Source organism: Mobula hypostoma, chromosome 13 (assembly GCF_963921235.1).
Source record: "Mobula hypostoma chromosome 13, sMobHyp1.1, whole genome shotgun sequence".
NCBI classification, from domain to species: Eukaryota; Metazoa; Chordata; class Chondrichthyes; order Myliobatiformes; family Myliobatidae; genus Mobula; species Mobula hypostoma.
The window spans coordinates 61,968,210-61,989,021 of NC_086109.1; the positions used below are offsets into that span (position 1 = coordinate 61,968,210).

Here is a 20,812-nt window from a genome sequence, read left to right on the forward strand (position 1 = left end):
TTTCTAGGCTTCATTGATAAAAATTGGTGAAGGTCAACAGGGACAGACCAAATTTTTTCGCCTCCTGAGGAAGCAGAGGAGTTGGTGAGCTTTCTTGGTGTCTACTTGGCTGGACACAGACAGGCAATCTGTGATGTTCAGTCCTAGGAAATTGAAGTTCTCAATCCCGCACCATTGATGCACGAGCAGCAGCTCCCTCGCTAAGGTCAATGATCGGGTCTTTTGCTTTGCTGATATTGAGGGAAAGGTTGTCATAACATCATGTTACTAAGCTCTCTTTCTCCTTCCTGCATTCCGATTCTTCATTATTTGAATACAACTCACTAGGATGTAGATGTTGTTAGAGCAGAATCAGACCACACAGTCATGAATGCACAAGGGCTGAGGATGCTGTTTTGTGGAGCACCAGTGTTGAGAATAATCAAGGTGGAGGTACTGCTGCCTGTCATTACTGACATTACTGTCATTACTGTCTGCTGGTCGGGAAGGTCTTGATCCACTTGCAGAGGGAGTGGTTGAGTCCCAGGTCTTGGAGTTTGGTAATAAATTTGCATGGAATTATAGTATTGAAGGCAGAGATGCAGTCAATAAATGATAGCCAAACACAAATTCAGGTTTATTATCACTGATATATTTAGCAAACTGTGTTGTTTTGTGGCAGCTTTTACTGTCCAGATGCTCCAGAGATGAGTACAGGGTTAAGGAGATGGCATCTGCCGTAGAAAGAAACTGGCTTCTCTTTCCTGGTCTGGGTAATGTGCAATCTGCAGCAATTAGCTGATTCTCAAATTAATTAACCACACTTCAAAGGAAAGGACATTTCAAGGTGGATAATAAATGCTAGATACTAGTGTCGTAAGCAGTAGAAACAAGGTACTTAAGAACTCTAAACATGAGGAAATTCTGCAGATGCTAGAAATCCAAGGCAACATACTCAAAATGCTGGAGGATCTCAGCAGGTTAGACTGTTCTATGGAAATGAATAAACAGTTGACATTTTGGGCTGAGACCCTTCTTCAGGACGTTGCCTGACCTGCTGAATTCCTCCAGCATTTTGTGTGTGTTACGTAAGAAATCTGCTCCCTTGCCATGTATTCTGCCCCAGCCGTGGCTATTGTCTAAAACTCATACAGATGGTTCACAATCTAAATGTCAGATCTGACCAAGATGAAGTTCAGAATACTTAATCAGCCATTGCAAGGATCACCGACCAGCTCAGCTGTTGCTGGAGCCTTCATTCACACCTATGCTAACTCAAGACTTTATCCTCTTACGTTCTGGTCATACTCTCCCTTTGTGCACTTCATACAGTTGAGGTCTGTATGAATTAATAATTCAAAGCATTATTTCTGATGTAATAACTTACATCAAAGCAACACATCCAAAATGCTGAAGGAACTCTGCAGGCAACTATGGAAAAATGTACAGTCAACGTTTTGGGCCGAAACCCCTTGGCAGGACTGGAGAAAAAAGTTGAGGAGTAGATTTAAAAGGGGGGGGGGGAGGGGAGAGAGAAACACAAGGTGATAGGTGAAACCTGGAGGGGGAGGGGTGAAGTAAAGAGCTGGGAAGTTGATTGGTGAAAGAGACAGAAGGCCATGGAAGAAAGAAAAGGGGGAGGAGCAGCAGAGGGAGGCGACAGGCGGGCCAGGAGATAAAGTGAGAGAGAAAATGGTGAAGGAGGGGGATGGTGGGCATTACCAGAAGTTTGAGAAATCAATATTCATGCCATCAGGTTGGAGGCTACCCAAATGGAAGACAAGGTGTTGCTCCTCCAACCTAAGTGTGGCCTTATTACAACAGTGGAGGAAGCCATGGATGGACATATCGTAATGGGAATAGGAAGTAGAAATAAAGGGCCGGCTGGTGGCGCAACGACATTGGTGCCAGACCCGGGAGCGGAGGTTCCCGAGTTCAAAACTAGTCGGGTCCACCTCCGAGCACGCTTTCCATGGGTTGAGTGTTGAGATCGCAACTCGACCTCGTAAAACAAAGAGAAAATACTGCGAAAAATATCTGTGTGAGGAGTGGTGCACCACACAGTCTCTCTCTCTCTCTCTCGCTCCGCGCATTGTAAAAAAAAGCCATGAAAAACCCATCATCACGGACACACGCACGGACACGCAGACGCACATGCACAGACTCGCACGCACGCAGGCACACACAGAAAAAAAGGAAGCAGAAATAAAATGGGTGGCTACTGGGAGATCCCACTTTTTCTGGCACTCAGTGGAGCAGTCTCCCAATCTACGTTGAGTCTCTCCGATATACATGAGCCACGCCAGGAGCACCGAAACAGTATATGACCCCAACAGACTTACAGGTGAAATGTCCCCTCACCTGGAAGAATTGTTTAGAGCCTTAAATGGTAGTGAGGGAGGAGGTGTAGGGGCAGGTGTAGCATTTGTTCCGCTTGCAAGAAGAAGTGCCAGGAGGGAGATCAGTGGGGAGTGATGAATGGACAAGGGAGTCGTGTAGAGAGCAATCCCTGCGGAAAGCAGAAAGTGGAGAGAGGAGGGGAAGATGTGCTTGGCGGTGGGATCCTGCTGGAGGTGGCAGAAGTTACGGAGAATTATGTGCTAGATGTGGAGGCTGGTGGAATGGTAGGTGAGGACAAGAGGAATTCTATCCCTGGTAGAGTGGCGGGAAGATGGGGCGAGAGCAGATGTGTGTGAAATGGAAGAGATGCAGTTGAGGGCAACGTTGATGGTGAAGCAAGGGAAGCCCCGTTCTTTGAAAAAGGGGGACATCTCCTTCGCTCTAGCATGAAAAGCCTCAACCTGAGAGAAGATGCGGCGGAGACGGAGGAATAGAGTGAAGTGGAAGGTATTTTTTCAAGTAACAGATAGCTGTGACAGTCCGTGGGTTTATAATAGACATAAGCTGTCTCCGGAGATAGAGACAGTGAGATGCATCAAATCCTGTTTAGCCTTCGCATTAATTCATCTTCTGCCATTTCTCCTCTTTCTATCAACCCAGCAAAATATGTTTCTTCCAAGGATTCATCCTCACAAAGTCCAAAAGTCACATCTTCTCTAATTTGTTCTCTGTAAATTATCCCAGACATGAGATCTCTTTCCTGCTCCGACAATCCTAATCCTACGAAACCCCTGAACTGGCCACACTTTCTCAGGGTTAGAATCTGCTCATTTTGATGACCTCTTCACCCACCATCTCACTAACCCCTCTGCCAGGATACTGTATGTTTCTCCTGTAAATTATGCCCTGTTCAACATCATCTATCATCAGAAATACATTATTTGATGAACATAAACTATTCCCATGACAGATCTCTGAAGCAGCCATCTTTTAAGGTTAAAACAAATTCTTCGAGCATAGTGTGAATTTAAAATTCATATCTTTGCCAGGACCCAAACCTCCACTTAGCCCTGACACTATCATTAGTTCCTAAAACATTTAACAATGCTTTCACCAAGTTTTATGTTCGAACAATATCCAAATTTCCATCTTGGATTGAGTCCACAGCATTCTTAGGTGGGAGGGTGAGCAGCCGGAGGTCATGGTCCACGTCAGTACCAATGATATAAGTAAGAGGGATGACGAGTGTGTTCAGGTGCTAAGTTAAAGCAGAGGACCTCCAGGATTGTGCTCTCAAAATTGCTACCCATGTCACGGGCTAGTGAAGCCAGATATATTTAGATTATACAATTTAACATGTGAATAAGGAGATGGTGCAGGAGGGAGGGCTTCAGATATTTGGACCATTGGGCTCTTTCCCAGGCAAGGTGGAACCTGTACAGAAGGGACTGTCTGCACCTGAAATGGAGGGGGACTAATACCCTAGCAGGAAAGTTTGCTACTGCTGCACAGGAAGGAGGTTAAGCTAGAATTGCAAGGGGAAAGGACCAGAGCATTAGAATAGATAGTGGAGTGGTTGTGGAGACAGATGTTAAGCCTACAAAGTAAGGAATCAAAAGACTGAGCATCCTGAGCTGCGTATATTTCAATGCATGTGGAAGTATCTTACATTGTAGCCATTGGTGAGACCTGGGTGCAGGAGGGGCAGAGCTGCCAGATCAATGTTCTGGGGATCCATTATTTTAGACGTGATAGAGCGGGAGGGATTAAAGGAGGAGGGGTGGGGGAAATGTCACAGTAGTGTTCAGACAAGACAGACTGGAAAGATATCCAGTGACCCAACAGTCTGCGGGATTTAGAGGAGCAAATTTGTAGAGAGATTACAGGTTGTTGCAGGAAACATAATTAGCAGGTCATTTTAACTTTCCACATATTGACTGGTACTCCCATACTGTAAAAGGGCTGAATGGGAAAGAGCTTGTCAAGTGTGTTCATGAAAGTTTCCTTAATCAATACATAGAAGTCCCAACCAGAGAGAATGAGGCAGGGCAGGTCACAAAAGTTTGTGTGGGGGAACACTTTGCATCTAGCAATCATACCACCATTAGTTTCAAAGTAATTATGAGAAAGGATAGATCTGGTCCTTGGATTGAGATTCCAAATTGAAGCAAGGGCAATTTTAATGGCATTAGAAAGGATCTGACAAGCGTAGATGGGGACAGGTTGCTTTCTGGCACAGGTGTACTTAGTGAGTGGGAGGCCTTCAAAAGTGAAATTTTGAGAGTACAGAGTTTCTATGTTCCTGTCAGAATAAAAGGCAAGGATAACAGGTTTATGGAACCTTGGTTTTGAGAGATATTGAGGCCCTGGTTAAGAAAAAGAAGGGGGTGCATAGCAGGTATAGGCAGGTAGGAACAAATGAGGTACTTGAGTACAAGAAATGCACAAGAACACATGAAGGAAATTAGGAGGGCTCCAAGAAGGTATGAGGTTCCTCTGCAGACGAAGTGAAAGAGGCTCCCAAGGGCTTCTACAGATATATTATCATGCATAATGATATTAGCCCTCTGTGGGAAGCTAGTGCAGAAATTGCAGGGGTCCTAGCAGAGATACTTAACATATCCTTAGCCACAGGTGAAGTGCAGGAGGACCGGAAGATAGCAAATATTGTTCCATTGTTTAAGGCCAGGAAATTATAGGCCATTGAGCTTGATATTAGTGGGACAGTTATTGGAAGGTATTTTAAGGAATTGGATATATAAGTACTTGGATAGACAGGGGCTGATTAGGAATAATCAACATGGCTTTGCGTATGGTAGGTTGTGTCTAAATTATCCTATAGAGTTTTTCAAGGAACATACCAGGAAAGTTGATGACGGAGAGGCAGTGGATGTTGTTTACATTGACTTCAGCAAGGACTTTGACAAGGTCCCGCATAAAAGGTTGGTCAAGAAGGTTCAGACGCTTTGCATTCAAGAGGAGGTACTAAACTGAATGGCGGAGCAGACTCAATGGACCAAGTGGCCTAATTCTGCTCCTATGTCTTATGGTGTTAACTTGGATAAGACATTGGCTTTGCGGGAGATGCCAGGGAGTGGTAGTAGATGATTGCCTCTCTGACAGGAGGCCTGTTACTACTGGGGTTCCACAGGGATCGGTGTTGGGTCCTTTGTTGTTTGTGTTCTACAGTACTATGCAAAAGTCATAGGCACATATATATAGCTAGGGTGCCTAAGACCTTTGTACAGTACTGTATTTGTCAACGTGGAGTGGTAAGCGAGTTAGTAAATCTGGCAGGAGGAAAGGATGTTGGGAATTGTGAGGGTGAAGCACAATGGGAGGGGTGTGAGGCAGGTGGCAGAGGAGTGCCAGGGTTGGTTAGACATGGCACAGGTGCGTACACATTCAGCCGAGACACCAGGCAAGGTAATTTGATTCTGAGCAATTGGTTAATTGATCATTACAGAATGTCTCCCTGGTGCTACCCGCTCGTTCCCTTCTCCCTTCCCCCGTCCTACCCATGATTCCCCTCTCCCTGCTCCCTTCCCACTCTCAGTCCACAATAGAGACCATATCAGAATCAGATTTACCATCACTCACATATGTCATGAAGTTTGTTTTTTTCTTCGTGGATGATAGTGTGGTAAACTGGATCAGCAAATGTACAGATGACACCAAGATTGGGGGTGTAGTGGACAGCAGGAAAATTACCATAGCTTGCTGTGGGATCTGGACCAGCTAGAAAAATGGGCTAAATAATGGCAGATGGAACTTAATGCAGCCAAATGTGAAGTGTTGCATGATAGGAGGACCAACTAGGGTAGGACTTACAGTGAATGGTAGGGCACTGAGGTGTGTTGCAGAACAGAGGGATCAGGGAATACAGACCCATTAATTCCTTGAAAGTAGCATCACAGGTAGCGTCATAGAGAAAGCTTTTGGCAGATTGGCCTTCATAAATCAATGTATTGAGTACAGGAGTTAGGATGTTATGTTAAAATTGTATAAGACATTGGTGTGGCCTAATTTGGAGTACTGTGAGCAGTTTTGGCCACCTACCTACAGGAAAGCAAAGAAGATTAAAAGAGTAGAGAGAAAATGTACAAGGATGTCGCAGGGACTTGAGGACCTGAGTTATAGGGAAAGGGTGATAGGTTAGGGCTTAATTCCTAGAACGTAGAAGGTTGAGGGAAGATTTGATAGAGGTATACAAAATTATGAGGGGTATAGATGGGGTAAACACAAGCAGGCTCTTTCCACTGAGGTTGGGTGAGACTGCAACCAGAAGTCATGGGTTAAGAATGAGAGGTGAAATGTTTAAGGGGAATATGAGGAGGATCATCTACACTCAGAGGATGGTGAGAGTGTGGAACAAGCTGCGAGAGCAAGTGGTGGATGTGGGTTTGAATTCTAAATTTTAAAGAAATTTGTATAGATACGTGAATGGGAAGGGTACAGAGGGCTGTTGTCAGATGCAGGTTGATGGAATTAGGCAGATTAATGTTTTGGCATTGGACTAGATGGGTTGAAGGGCCTGTTTCTGCCCTGTAGAGTTCAATGACTCATTCTGCACAACATTGTGGGCTGGAGAGTGTGTTGCCGTGCTGTACTGTTCTATGTTAAAATGTGAGAAATCTAAAATTCAACAGATAATGCTAGAAATGCCACATCAGGAGAGACAGCATTCACAGAGCGGGAAACAGTTAATGTTTTAGTTCATCATACATCGGAATGAAACTGGAGATTGAAAAAAAACTGAAAAGCAGAGAAAGATTGAAATGTGATGGGTACAAAAAGAAAGATCATGAGAGAGTGGACGGCTGGAAAATTAAATAATAACAAAATAGCAGATCAACAGGGATGGAGCTGATAGGGGCATTGTTAAATTACAGAAATAGGGGTTGAAGTGTGAACAAATAATTACCTAAATTACTGCAGAATTAGAAACTGAATGCTGGACCTTTGAGATGCAAATCACACACTTAAAAAATGTAAATCCCCTTCACATCATGTGCTGCTGCCCTGAATACATCAAGATGCTCCATTTAAACACCAACACCGCTGTTTTATTTACAAGCTGTGTGTGGTCTCAAGTTCTACCAGCTAAGAGAGCCAATTTCTTCAATTCCCTTTTGAAAATAAAGCTGACTTTCCACTGTGAAACCCCAATCACCTTCACACCTGCCCAGTCCCACACAAAGAAATCTATTATCATGAAACCAACCGCTTTTAGTGCTCACGACTGTATGTTACAACTTATTCTAAAGATCAAATGTTGAATGCAGAAAGAGCGTAACAGTGAGGCAGAATGGAGGAGGGGGAGGGGAACAAGAGGTGAGGAAAGTTGGCTCATTGACTGCAAGGTTTGAGAGATGGAGAATTCGAAGATAGACAGACTGAATGATGGGAAAGCCTCACGCTGCCAAAAGGTCTACAGAATTCATTTCCTGTAACTCTTTTTCTTGCAACACATATAATACGAAAAATCACTGGGACACTGCTACTGCTAGAGGGTGCATCAATTTTCCAGTTTCAGAAACTGTATGTAGATTTAAAAAGTTATTTCACTTGAAGGTTAACTAATAATAAATTTACCATCAGCTGCAGGGATATAACTGTAAGATAATATTGAAACTAAGTCAACAACATAAATTCAGAGAATACTTGTGAAGAATAGATTGTATCTGAATCATTTGAGGCCTTCAGTGACACAACAGTATGTAACAATATACAACACGAAAGATTAAAAGCAAAAGTGAAAGCACATCAAATTAAAGTACAGTAAACCTCTCATGGTCCAACAGTCTTGCAATTTTGGTGTTCCCAGATGGCAGATTTTCCAGACCAGTGGATATTATTCTAATATCCAACACATTAATCATTTTCTAAAGAGGTGATATAGCAGTAGAATAAATTTTCTCGTGAAAAATGTTTTATGAAAAAAGGTGAGCAAGCTTACGGCTTTTTTCTTTGGAACAAAGGAAATTGAGAGGCAATTTAACAGGGGTGTATAAGATTATAAGATGCATAGATAGAGTGCAATGGCTAATGTGAGAAGACATCTTTTTAAGGAGAATGGAGGAAAGTTTAGAGAAGATGTCTGAGGTAAGTATTTTTTATACAGAGTGGTTACTGCTTGGAATGTATACTGCCAGTGGCGGTGGTAGAGGCTGATTCATTAGGTGCATTTAAGAAACTCCTAGGCACATGGATGAAAGATAGAGGGTTATAGGCTACATAGAAGGGAAGCATTAGGTTTATCTTGGAATAGTTTAAAAGGATAGCTGAAGGAACTATGCTCTGCTGTGTTGTTCTACATTATATGTTTGAAGTAAACACAGGAAAAGATGCCCTGAAGCATTTAAATAAAGTAGGAAACAGACCCAGTGAGTTAGATGCTAGATCATAATTTTCAAAACTCTCCAATTATCTGGCATTCTTTAGACTGATGGTGTTGGATTATCAGATTTTCCAGACTGTTATATGTTATACCTGTCAACAAGCAAACATTATTTTTACATGTATTCCAGTAGTATAATAAACATGCCAGTGAATCTGAGGAACTTGAAAGGAAAGGGAAATACACAAGCACTCTCAACTTTGGGCTCTGGCAAACACCTTGCTTGCACTCTGTATCACCAGCTCACAAATGCACTAATTCGAGAGCCAGATTGAATTTCCTGAATAAATGGATATGGATTATCAGAGTTTTACTGTAACCAAACAGCATATTATCAGTGACCTACACTAATCCTGTGATATAGGTAAGCAATTATATAGCAAATGATTGGCAGAGAACAAAGGGTGCGTTCTCAGGCCACAGGTTAAATTCAATGTGATGAAACGCAAGATCACACTTACAGAAGGAACACTTATTAAGGGAGCCAAAGGTTCAATAACAGCTAGAGAACAAGCAGCAGAAATTATAGAAGCCAACTAATATACCTCTTTATGTCAAATGCAATGCATAAGTGATAAAGCCACTGCACAGTTCCTCAGATCATTGCCTGTGTTCCACATGCAGTTTAACACTCCAGAATAAATGCATCACAAATTATAGAATTATGAGATTGAATTATGAATTTACACTGTATAACAGAGACACAAGAGAAACTGCAGATGCTGGAAGTTCCTCCAGCATTTTGTGTGTGTGCTTCAGACTGCATAAACTTGGAATTCAGAGGATGAGAGGTGACTTAATAAAACTTTAAATACTAAGCAGATTCAATTAATGTATCCATTATGTAGGTAGGGAAGTTCATATTGTGGCTCATGAAAATATATTTAATTGAGATAGAGGACGAGACAACCAGGAAAAGTTGCCTAGCATGGAGGCTAAAGGACAAAGCAATTGAAAATATCGAGAGGAAACTCTACACAACTTTGGTAGACTACAGAATTTAAGAGTGTTAAACAAGTGAAGTCCTGAGAAGAAGACTTTACAAGAGTTGTGTTACACCAGTGAGAACTGGAAATTAGAATTCTAACTCTACCACATCTGTTTGAACAGGCAAGCTATGTAAGGTATAAACACAAGAGTTAACATATCCTGCAAGTAGCAAAGTGGTGTGTCACCAATGAGCCTTGTTTCAGTCAACGCAAGTATCCATATTGAAGTTGTAGATGGGTCAACCCTCACTTCCAAGTGAATGGACTATCAGTAAGAAGATACATAGAATATGCTGACCTATAGGAGCATCTTCTCCCGTAGGGATGTGAAATATTCCATGGATCCATTCAGGAGGAAATTATTCTCCATTAAACTAATATGCTTTACAACAAGTTTAACTAGCCATCTGTTTTACTGCTACTCGTGGTATACTCATGTGTAAGTTAGCTACTGTAAATGTGTTATGCACAGACTGAAGCTCAAAGGTAATTCACCAAATACAAAGAACAAAGGTAAGTGCTTTCTATTTGCAGATTTTTCATTGTCATAGTTCATACCATCCTCTGCAAACTAGTTTAGACTTTTCTAGTTTTAAGAACCAGCTGAAAGATTGGGCTGAAAAATAACAAATGGAAGTTAATGCAGGCAAGTGTGGTGTTGTACTTTGGGAAGCCAAACAAGAGTAGGACTTACACGATGCGCAGTAGGGCACTGAGGGGTGTGGTAGAATAGAGCGATCTGAGGAATACAGATCCATACTTCCTTGAAAGTGGTGTCACAGCTAGACAGGGCCATAAAAATTGCTTTTAGAACATTGGTTTTCAATGTACTGAGCACTGGAGTTGGGATGTTATGCTGAAGCTGTATCATTAGATCATATACCACAAGACACAGGAGCAGAATTACGCCAATTGCCCCATGAGTCTGCTCTGCCGTTTCACCATGACTGATCCATTTCCCTCTCAACCCCATTCTCCTGCCTTCTCCCCATAACATTTCATGCCTTGACTAATCAACCTCTGCCTTAAATGACCTGGCCTCCACAGCTGCCTGTGGCAATGAATTCCACAGATTTACCATCCCCTTGCCAAAGAAATTCCTCATCTCCATTCTAAATGGACATCTCTTTATTTTGAGGCTGTGCCCTCTGGTCTTAGACCCCCCCCCCCCACCAAAGGAAACATCCTCTTAACATCCACTCTATCTGGGCCTTCAACATTTGATGGGTTTCAATGAGATCCTCCCTCATTCTTCTCAATTCCAGTGTGTCTAGGTCCAGAGTCTTCAAATGCTGCTCATATCACAACCCTTTCATTTCGGGAATCATTCTCACAAGCCTCCTCTGAACTTTCTCCAATGTCAGCAGATCCCTTCTTAAATAAGGGGTCTAAAACTGCTCACAATTCTCCGTGAGGCCTCACCAGTGCCTTAAACAGCCTCACTTGCTTTTAAATTCTAGTCCTCTTGAAATGAATGTGAACACTGCATTTGTCTTCCTCACCACCAACTCAACCTGCAAATTTACCTTTAGGGAATCCTACACAGGGACTCCAAATCCCTTTGCGCCTCAGCTTTTTGAATTTTCTCTCTGTTTAAATAAAGCTTTATGCTTTTATTCCTACTATCAAAGTTCATGACCATACACTTCTCAACACTATTCATCTGCCACGTCTTTGCCCATTCTTCTTATCTAAGTCTCTCTGCAGCCTCTCTTCTTCCTTAGCACTACCTGCTCCTCCATCTATCTTCATATCATCTGCAATCTTGGCCACAAAGCATTCAATTTCATCAACCAATTTGTTGATATACAATGTAAAATAAAATGCGGTCCCAATACAGAACCCTGTGGGACATCCTTGTCAAAGGCCTTCTGAAAATCCAAGTGCACAACATCCACCAATTCTCCTTTGTCTATCCTGTCTGCAATACCTTTAAAGTTTTCCAACAGATGTGTCAGGCAATATTTTCCCTTAAGGAAACCATGCTGACTTTGGTCTACTTTGTCATGTGCCTTCAAATACCCCGAAACCACATCCTTAACAATCGACTCCAACATCTTCCCAATCACTGAGGTCAGGCTAACTGGCCTATAATTTTCTTTCTTCTGCTTTTCTCCCTTCTTGAAGAGTGGTGTAACATATGCAATTTTCCAGTCCCCAAACTATGCTAGAATCAATTGATTCTTGAAAGATCATTACTAATGCCTCCACAATCTCTTCAGGTACCTCTTTTAGAACCCTGAGTATAGTCCATCAGATCCAGGTGACTTCAGACCTTTCAGTTTCCCAAGCACCATCTCCCTAACAATAGCAACTGCACTCACTTCTGCCCCTTGACACCCTCAAACTTCTGGCATACTAATATTGTCTTCCACAGTGATATCAGATATTGGTAAGGCCTAATTTGGAGTATTATGTGCAGTTCTGGTTACCTACCTACAGGAAAGATATCAATAAGATTGAAAGAGTGCAGAGAAAATTTACAAAGATGTTGCCGGGACTTGAGGAGCTGAGTTACAGGGAAAAGTTGGATAGGTTAGGATTTTATTGCCTGGGGAGCAGGAGAATAAGAGGAGATTTGATGGAAGTATATAAAATGAGGGGCATTGTTAGGGTAAATGCAAGCAGCTTCTTTTCCACTGTGGTTGGGTAAGTCTAGAACTAGAGGTCATGGGTTAAGGATGAAAGGTAAAATGTTTAAGGGGAACACAAGGGGGAACTTCTTAACTCAGTGAGTGGTGAGAGTGTGGAATGAGCTGCCAGCAGAGGTAGATACAGGTTCAATTTCCACGTTTAAGAGAAATTTAAATAGGTACATGGATGGGAAGGGTATGGAGGGCTATGGTCTGGATGCAGGGGTATGGAGAGAAGGCAGGTACAGGATTCTGAGTTGGATGATCAGCCATGATCATACTGAATGGCGGTGCAGGTTCGAAGGGCCGAATGGCCTACTCCTGCACCTATTTTCTATGTTTTGTATGATTGGACTACGCATAATAATATTTCAGCACGGATCAGATGGGCTGAAAGGTCTGTTTCTCTGTCGTTGTGTTGACTGACTAATTAACTTCCAATCAGCATTAAAAAAAACAAATTAGTTTGCTTTCTCATCTACTCACACAATTGCGTTTGAATTTCATATTCAAAAGTGAAGGCAATTTCTAGAGGTCTGCTTCCTTTGATTTTTCTTTCAAAAAAAAACTTAAATAACTTACTTGTAACTTCCTGCAAGAAATCCAGACAGGGTCTGCTAGTTCCAGATAGACTAACAGAGACAGCCAGGGGAGTCTGCCCTTCATAGTTCCTTGTATTACAATCTGCACCATAGTTATGTAACATCCTTGCACAAAGCACATCATCTTTCAGCGCAGATAAATGTAATGGTGTTTGTCCATCCTCCAAGCGCCCAAGGTTTGTGTCTGCTCCTCTTTGAAGGAACATTCGACAGTAAGAGTGGTTGCTTTTGATCACTGCATATCGTAACAAGAAACCATTCTGAATATCAATATTGGCATTGTGGTCCAAAAGAATTTTCACGCAGCTTGAGCGTTCTCTGATGATAGCCAACTGAAGTGGCGTTGTGCCTTTGTCACTGAGCGGGTCAACTTCAGCTTTAAATTCCAGCAAAAGCTTCACAAATGAATCCCTGCCATAATGGGCAGCCACATGAAGAGGAGTCCATCCATCGTTGCTTTTAGCATTAATAATATCAGGTCTGTGTTCAGATTCCAACATCAACCGTGCAATTCGTGCTCGGCCGTGCATGGCTGCGTAATGCAAAGCAGTGAAGCCTCCAATTAAATCTTTAACAGTGGGATCAGCTGAAAAAGATTAAAAGCAATTTAAAAGACAGTACTAAATCAGTGTTATCATCTTAATTAATTGCATTGTAAAAACATAACATCAAATAATACACTTAAAATTATTCCAGATGAATGAAACTTTCCCTGAAAACAGTACATTGAAATCTAATAGTCTCTGTCTTTTCCAGACAGCTAAGCAATCTTCAGCTCAGTTTTACTTACGTAGGGGGATAGTTTGAAACTGGTTTCACTGCTTGTGACAAACACATCAGCCCTTCAGTTTACCTAGAAGTTAGCCTAATACTGTAATAACCTCATGATACTGAAACAAAAATGTGGTGGCACGATTGATTCATATTTTGAACCACAGTAGCACATTCCTCTCTGAACCACAACAATGCAGATTCAACTACCACACCAGTTTCAAGCTCAAGCTCCAGATTGACATCTCTGTGTAACACAGAGAGAGTTCAACCCTGCTGTTGGTGTTAAACTTGGGCCTACCTGGCCTCTATACTACCCATGATTCCAGCTAAAGAGGAATATGTGAATTTTCCTTAAGAGAAAATCTCTCTCAAACAAAATCTGAAACAGATGACAGACAAAAATGTAGTAGGCCAACTTTCACCTTAAGTCTGCTGCACTATTCATTACGCTTTTCAGCAGCAGTGCAGCAATATGGCACAATCTCTAAATCCTATAATTTGTTTCATACCAGAGAACTTACTTTTTTGTTTTCAATAATTCAACACTGTGATGTTTATTTTCATCTTGGTTCTAAATGGTTTACTCCTTAATGACATACCTAATTATTTCATTGTGTACAAGCTAGCTGATAGAGAAATACTTTATTTGATGCAAAATACCACGGGATACTGAGTGACAACATCTGATGCTCCGTTCCGGGCAAAACACATTGATTTAATCATGAAGCATGTCAGTGGTTCCACTTCATTAGGAATTTGAGGAGATTTTGTATGTAAACAAATTTCTAAAGATGTATGGTGGAGTGCAGACTATTCTGACTGGTTGCATCACTGCCTGGTATGGAGGCTCCAATGCACAGGAATGTCAGAGGCTGTAGATTCAGGCAGTTCCATCACAACCTTGCCCACCGCTAAGGGCTTCTTCAAGATGGCAGCATCCATGATTAATGACTGTCACCAGCCAGGAACTGCCCTCTCCTTGTTACTACTGTCAGCGAGGAGTTTCCAAAGCCCTAAGTCCACACTCTACAATTCAGGAACAGGTGCTTCCCATCTGTCATCAGATTTCTAAATGGTCATGAACACTACCTCATTATTCCCCCCCCCCACACTATTTAAAGTTTACAGTAAGTTTGTGCTTTGCATGATACTGTTGCCACAAAACAACAAATTTTACATTGTATAAAACTGTGATAATATTGATTCCTAACTGCTAGTCTTTCATTCTTGGTTTCTATGACCTGAAAAGCAAATCCGCAGATCACCATCTACAGCTTTAGAATTCAGATTTGCAATGTTCACCACAAAGTATCAAGGTAGCAGAGCAGTACATTGTGTATAGCTTTCCCTTGAGATGTGCGTAGTTGTTAGTCATGTGATGGAATCAGCAGTTTTACTGATAAGGGTCAATTAGAGATTTTAGTGGTGCAAAGGGCAGCATAGACTGGTGACGCTGAAAATTCTGATTCTGTGGTGTAGACCTTAATAATCACATTCAATTTAAATCTGACTGATAAGAGTCCTAAGGCATTATACAGAAGCACTCTCCATGAACCCCCTAGCTACAATCCTTGCTTAAACAATAACACTAAAACCATTTAATTAACTTCTATTTTATTTTGCTTGAGAATCCTATAATGTGCAAATCAGCTGACAAATTCACTTTCATAGCAACAATGCCTAAATTTGGAGTGGAATTATCATGATGTGATAACATGTTAAATAAATGGATATTATTTTCTTTGAGAGTCATTTAGCAGTGCCAGAGGGTACATAGAGGTGGGGGATAGAAATTTTGCTAGATGGTCACTCTGCAGAACCTACTCGCTCCTCGGCATTACAGGCGCTGCAAAGAAAAGTCATCAGGACCATCACAGAGACTGCTGAGTGAGCCTCCAGATGGCTATGGATCAGGAGGTGTGACCCGTGGACCAGTGTCAGGGCCTGAATAACCCTGGCTAGGTTGTTTGGGCAAGGGACTGATGTTGAAAGATGCGAAAACACCCGATGACCCAATGTTTCACTACTGAGGACATGCCCCAGCATATCCTAGGCTATATCACAGTATCATAGTTAGAGCACTTTCATTTGGTACCAGGAGCTACAACATTCAACACGTGCCATTCTTCTCGTAAAGCTCGATATATAGCCTGCAATCAAGTAGGAACAAAGTTTTGCTAACTCTAATTGATTCCCAGCTTACAGCCTATACCTGCACATTTCCTGTGAAGCAACAGTCTGCTATCTAGAGGAATTCATTAGTTCAAGTAGCATCTAAGTAAAGGGAAAATTAAATCTCTGTATGACAACTGACAGTAGAGAGAGGAGATAACCTATGTAAAGGGGAGGGGAAGTGATGAAGCAGGAGCATAATGCAGCATTCCTCCCCACTCACAGTGCTACCCCACCTATAGAGTTCCTCCAGATATTGGCAACTGTAGTCTTTTGTCTCTCCATTTGTTGCAGGGCTTTGGATGATAATCAGTAAAGGCAATTGCAGTACAATTCTCCTCCCTCCATCCATCCCATTGGTACTGAACCCAGGACTTTCAATTGCTTTATTGACAATATAACAGAATAGAAATTAAATAGATTATCTATATTCTCAACAATAAAAACTGACAACTATCCAAAGCCTTTACACTAAAAGAATTTGTTAATGTGATTAACTGAAAAAGCCCAACTCTGGTAATATAGTAGACTCATTGTGCTAGTTTTTAAAGTCTCTTGTCTACAATTCTGATTGATGGATGAAAATCTATAGAAACCTAGCAGTCATAAAATGGATGTTTAACCTAGAGACTGAAAATTCTAAAAGCCCTAATTTCAAATTTGTTAGTATGCTTATTCTTGTTTAGTACCAGGAAATCTACAAAATTCTTGTAATTCCTACCACTGTGACAACAGACCAAATTATCAGAAGATTGATGCCGATAAGATGACAATGGGGGAACATTCAAAATGCTAATAAGAGAGAGAAGAGAGAGATTACCGAAAGGAGACACAGTTCCGAGTATTGTCAGAGACCGGTTGCTTTGAACCCGAACTGTTTGAAGTTTGATGGACAGGTGATACCCCAGCAGGGGGATAAAAGGAATAGGTTCGCTAAGGCAAGACACACACAACACCACGAGGTAACGAGACCCTGGAAGCGGCGTGCCCCCACAAGTTGGTGGGAGTTTTGGAGGTCTGGTCGCGGGACCAGCCATAGACGCACAGGGTGGAAAGGTGCGGTCGGGCGGGAACCCGGTGTGTGTGGCCACCCTTGCCTGGGTGCTGGGTTCACTGCAGAAGAACGATCGTATCTGGAATGGAGGGGTCACAGTCGGTGACCTCAGAAGACATTACAAAGGGCTCGCCCGAAAGCTAACTGCAAGGAATATCGAAGGTCTGTTTGGAATCCAATTTGCATATTCATTCATTCTCTCTTTCCCTCCCCAACGGCACAACAGCGATTACTGCGAACTGAACTAAATTGAACTGAACTCTGTCACTTGAGACTGATCATTTTACCCCTAGACTGTGATAGAGCTTGATTGATCCTATTATCCTAGTTCTGTGTACATGAGCGTTCATTCATTGCTAACCTGTTGCATTTATATCCTTACTATTAGAGTACTGTGTTGCTTATTTCTTTAATAAAACTTTCTTAGTTCCAGTAATCCAGACTCCAACTAAGTGGTCCATTTCTGCTGGTTTGGCAACCCAGTTACGGGGTACGTAACATAAGTGGGGTTCTCGTCCGTGATTTTGAACGCTAAATTTGGGACAGGGTAAATTGATTGGGTTAAAATTCCCGAAAGAAAGGCAAACAGCAGAAATGGAGATTGAGGAATTTCTAAAGGCGCCGACTTTGGAGGCATTAGAGGATGCCAGGAAAGTAGAATTGGCAGCTGTGGCCAAACGGTTGAATCTTGTTAAGGGGAAGTCGACAATGAGGAGAGAGGAGATACACAGAGCTATCATAGAGCATTATGTGTCTAAAGGTGTGTTTCCCCAAGGGGAGCTGGAGGTGATGTCTATTGGAAAACCTGGTGAAGACGCAGTACAGGTGCAGATTGAAAAATTAAGACTTGAGCACAAGTTCCGGGTAAGACAGCTACAACACGAAGAGAGAGAGAAGCAGTTAGAATGGGGGGGGGGGGAAGAGGGTGGAGAGGGGGGAGAGAGAAAAGCAGGCAGTTGGAGTGAGAAGAGAAAGAGAGGCAGTTGGAGTGAGAAGAGAGGCGGTTGGAGAAACAGAGGGAAAGGGAATTCGAGCTGGAGAGGTTAAAGATGATGGCAGAGCAGGGGCCCATGCCGAACCAAGGTGGAGGGTTCAGGGTGACCCAGGAGGTTAGGCTGGTTCCCCCATTTGACGATACCGATGTGGAGCAGTACTTTCTCCATTTTGAAAAAGTTGCTGCAAGTCAGGACTGGCCGAGGGATAAGTGAGCTGTTTTGCTTCAGAGTGTACTTAAAGGAAAAGCCCAACAAGCTTACTCGGCTTTGTCCGCAGAAGATGCCCAGAGGTACGAGGTGGTGAAAGAGGCCATCCTCAGGATTTATGAGTTGGTCCCGGAGGCATACTGGCAGAGGTTCTGGAATGCGAGGAAGCAGTGGGGCCGCACGTATCTAGAGTTTGCCCGTGAGCTGCAGACATATTGTGAGCGTTGGTGCGCCTCGAAAGGGGTCAATGGGGATTATGACAGACTGCTACAGCTGATCCTGATTGAGCAGTTTAAAGGTTGCGTCCTTGAAGGTATGAGACCCTACCTAGATGAGAAAGAGGCAGACACTTCAGCCGCAACTGCTAAGTTAGCGGATGAGTACGCGTTGACACATAAAACGAAGTTTGCTCCGAGTAAAGGCTACCAGAAGGGTAGTCAGGACAGCGGGGAGAGTCCGCCAGAAAAGTCAGAAAGTAAGCCGGGGACTAGTGAGAAGGATAAGGTAGACCGGGAGCAGTTTGGTAGGAAGTCTCCTGGGGTCGTATGTTATAACTGTGGGAAAGTCGGACACTTTGCGTCCAGGTGCTTTGCCCCAAAGAAGGAGACGGGAAAAGGAAAGGTGGTGGTTCCAACTGGCTGTACTGAGCTGGTAAGCAAACCGCTAGGAGAGAAGAGGGCTGACAAAGTTCAGGAAGGGCGCGAGAGGTTTATCTCGGCCGGATTGGTGTCGGTGAAGGAGGGGTTAAACCCAGTTCCAGTACGGATCTGGAGAGACACGGGAGTGTGTCAGTCATTAATATTAAAGAGTGTGTTAGACTTTAGTTCAGAGACCGAGACTGGGAAAGTCAGGGTCATAAAAGGCATTGGGAAAGGGACTGAGGCAGTACCTTTGCACCAGATACACCTAAAAAGCGACTTGGTCTCTGGACCGGTCACGATCGGGGTGAGGCCCGAACTACCGATGAAAGGCGTGGAAGTCTTACTCAGTAATGACCTCGCTGGCGGAAATGTGTTCTCAGCAGTAAAACTGACAAGCCAGCCTGCCAGCATTGAAGCCCCGCCCATGGACTTTCAGGTTCATCCCGTTTGCGCAGTGACTCAGTGTATGTCTAGAAAGGCTGCCGACGTAAATATAGAATTGGCTGAGACGTTTCTACCAGCCTTGTACCAGGGGGAGGTAGAAAGTGCAAAGAAGGAGCATAGTGGAACAGGAGGAAGTGAGGGAGCGGAGGCAGACTTAGCATTAGCCAGGCAGGAATTTGTACAGGCACAGGAGCGAGACGAGGAGCTGATGGTTTCGGCGGAGACAGCTCTCTCTGAGGCAGAATTAAAAAGGGAGCCAGTAGGCTATTGTGTGGAGAAGGGAGTGCTAAGGAAGAAAGGGAGACCAAGTACCATGCTCGCAGATGAGGAATGGGGGATGGTGCCAAAAATTTATGGGGATGAGATTCTTAACTCGGTCCACAAGATACCCCTCAGTGGACATTTTGGGGGGAGAAAAACAGTTGGCGGAATCATGAAAGAACTTTACTGGCTGCACAGGAGGAAGGATGTTATTGACTATTGCAGATGCGAGTTAAAACATTTGGAGGATATTAACATGTTAAAAGCTCATCACGATCAGAAAACAGATCTAGCTGGTAATATCATGAAAATTAATGAGGCTAGGGTGCCACCTGATAAGGGGAAAACCCACTTTGAAAAGGTAAGTGTTGTGTTGACCAACTTTGCTGATGAGTTCTCTCCCTTAATCCCTGAACAAAGCGACCCGCTAAGAGAGCTAATTAAACGGCACGCACACGTAGGTCCAGATGTCCTGAGGTGATGCAAGGAGCTGGGACATGGAGCTGTTGTCACATCAGGTCAGCCTAGTGAGCAACACCCCTATAGAATGATTAAATCAGTGACAACCGGGCTAAAGAACACAGAAGTGTATATTGGCGATATAGTGGTCTGGAGTGACACGTGGGAAAAGCACATTGTGGCACTGTTCAAACGGCTGTCTGAAGCCAGCCTGACAGTGAACCTCGCAAAAAGTGAGTTCAGCCACGCGAAGGTCACTTATCTGGGATTTGTGGTAGGACAGGGGCAGCTGGCTCCAATGCAAGCTAAGGTGCGGGCTATCTCTGAAGTCCCCACCCCGACAGACAAGAGAGCCCTGAGAAGGTTCTTGGAGATGGTGGGGTACTATCGGAAGTTTTGCAGAAAAAGAAACAACTTTGCGGATAGTACCCACCCTCTTACTAAGCCCTTGCCAAAGAATGCTAAGTTGGTATGGGACGATCCTTGTTATCTGTGTCTGGGGCGAAAACCACTGAGAAGTTACACTGATCACCACTCATTAGTGTTTTTGGCCACTATGAAGTTTGCTAAGTTGGAGCCTGGATTTAGAGGATTATTAAAATAACACATATAAAAGGAACAGAAAATGTGATTGCTGACTGTCTGTCAGGTGTTGACAACTTAAAATTCTTTGTATTAGCCAAATAGCTGATAAACATGTATATCTGCGTGTATCTAATAGTGTATTCATGACTATAATTTTTACCCCGGTAAAAATCCTTGAAGGATAGGGGTGTGACAACAGACCAAATTATCAGAAAATTGATGCCGATAAGAGGACAATGGGGGAACATTCAAAATGCTAATAAGAGAGAGACGAGAG

At 43.0% G+C, this 20,812-nt stretch overlaps 1 protein-coding gene across 3 annotated transcripts in view; it reads right to left on the reverse strand.

The window, feature by feature from the left end:
• The window catches only part of asb7 (ankyrin repeat and SOCS box containing 7), a 74,231-nt gene that overhangs the window by 9,501 nt on the left and 43,918 nt on the right, over positions 1-20,812 (reverse strand). For all 3 annotated transcript variants that reach the window (XM_063065814.1, XM_063065815.1, XM_063065816.1), the window contains exon 3: positions 12,924-13,529. In XM_063065814.1, coding sequence (XP_062921884.1) covers positions 12,924-13,529 — 606 coding nt within the window. The remainder of the gene's footprint in view (positions 1-12,923; positions 13,530-20,812) is intronic.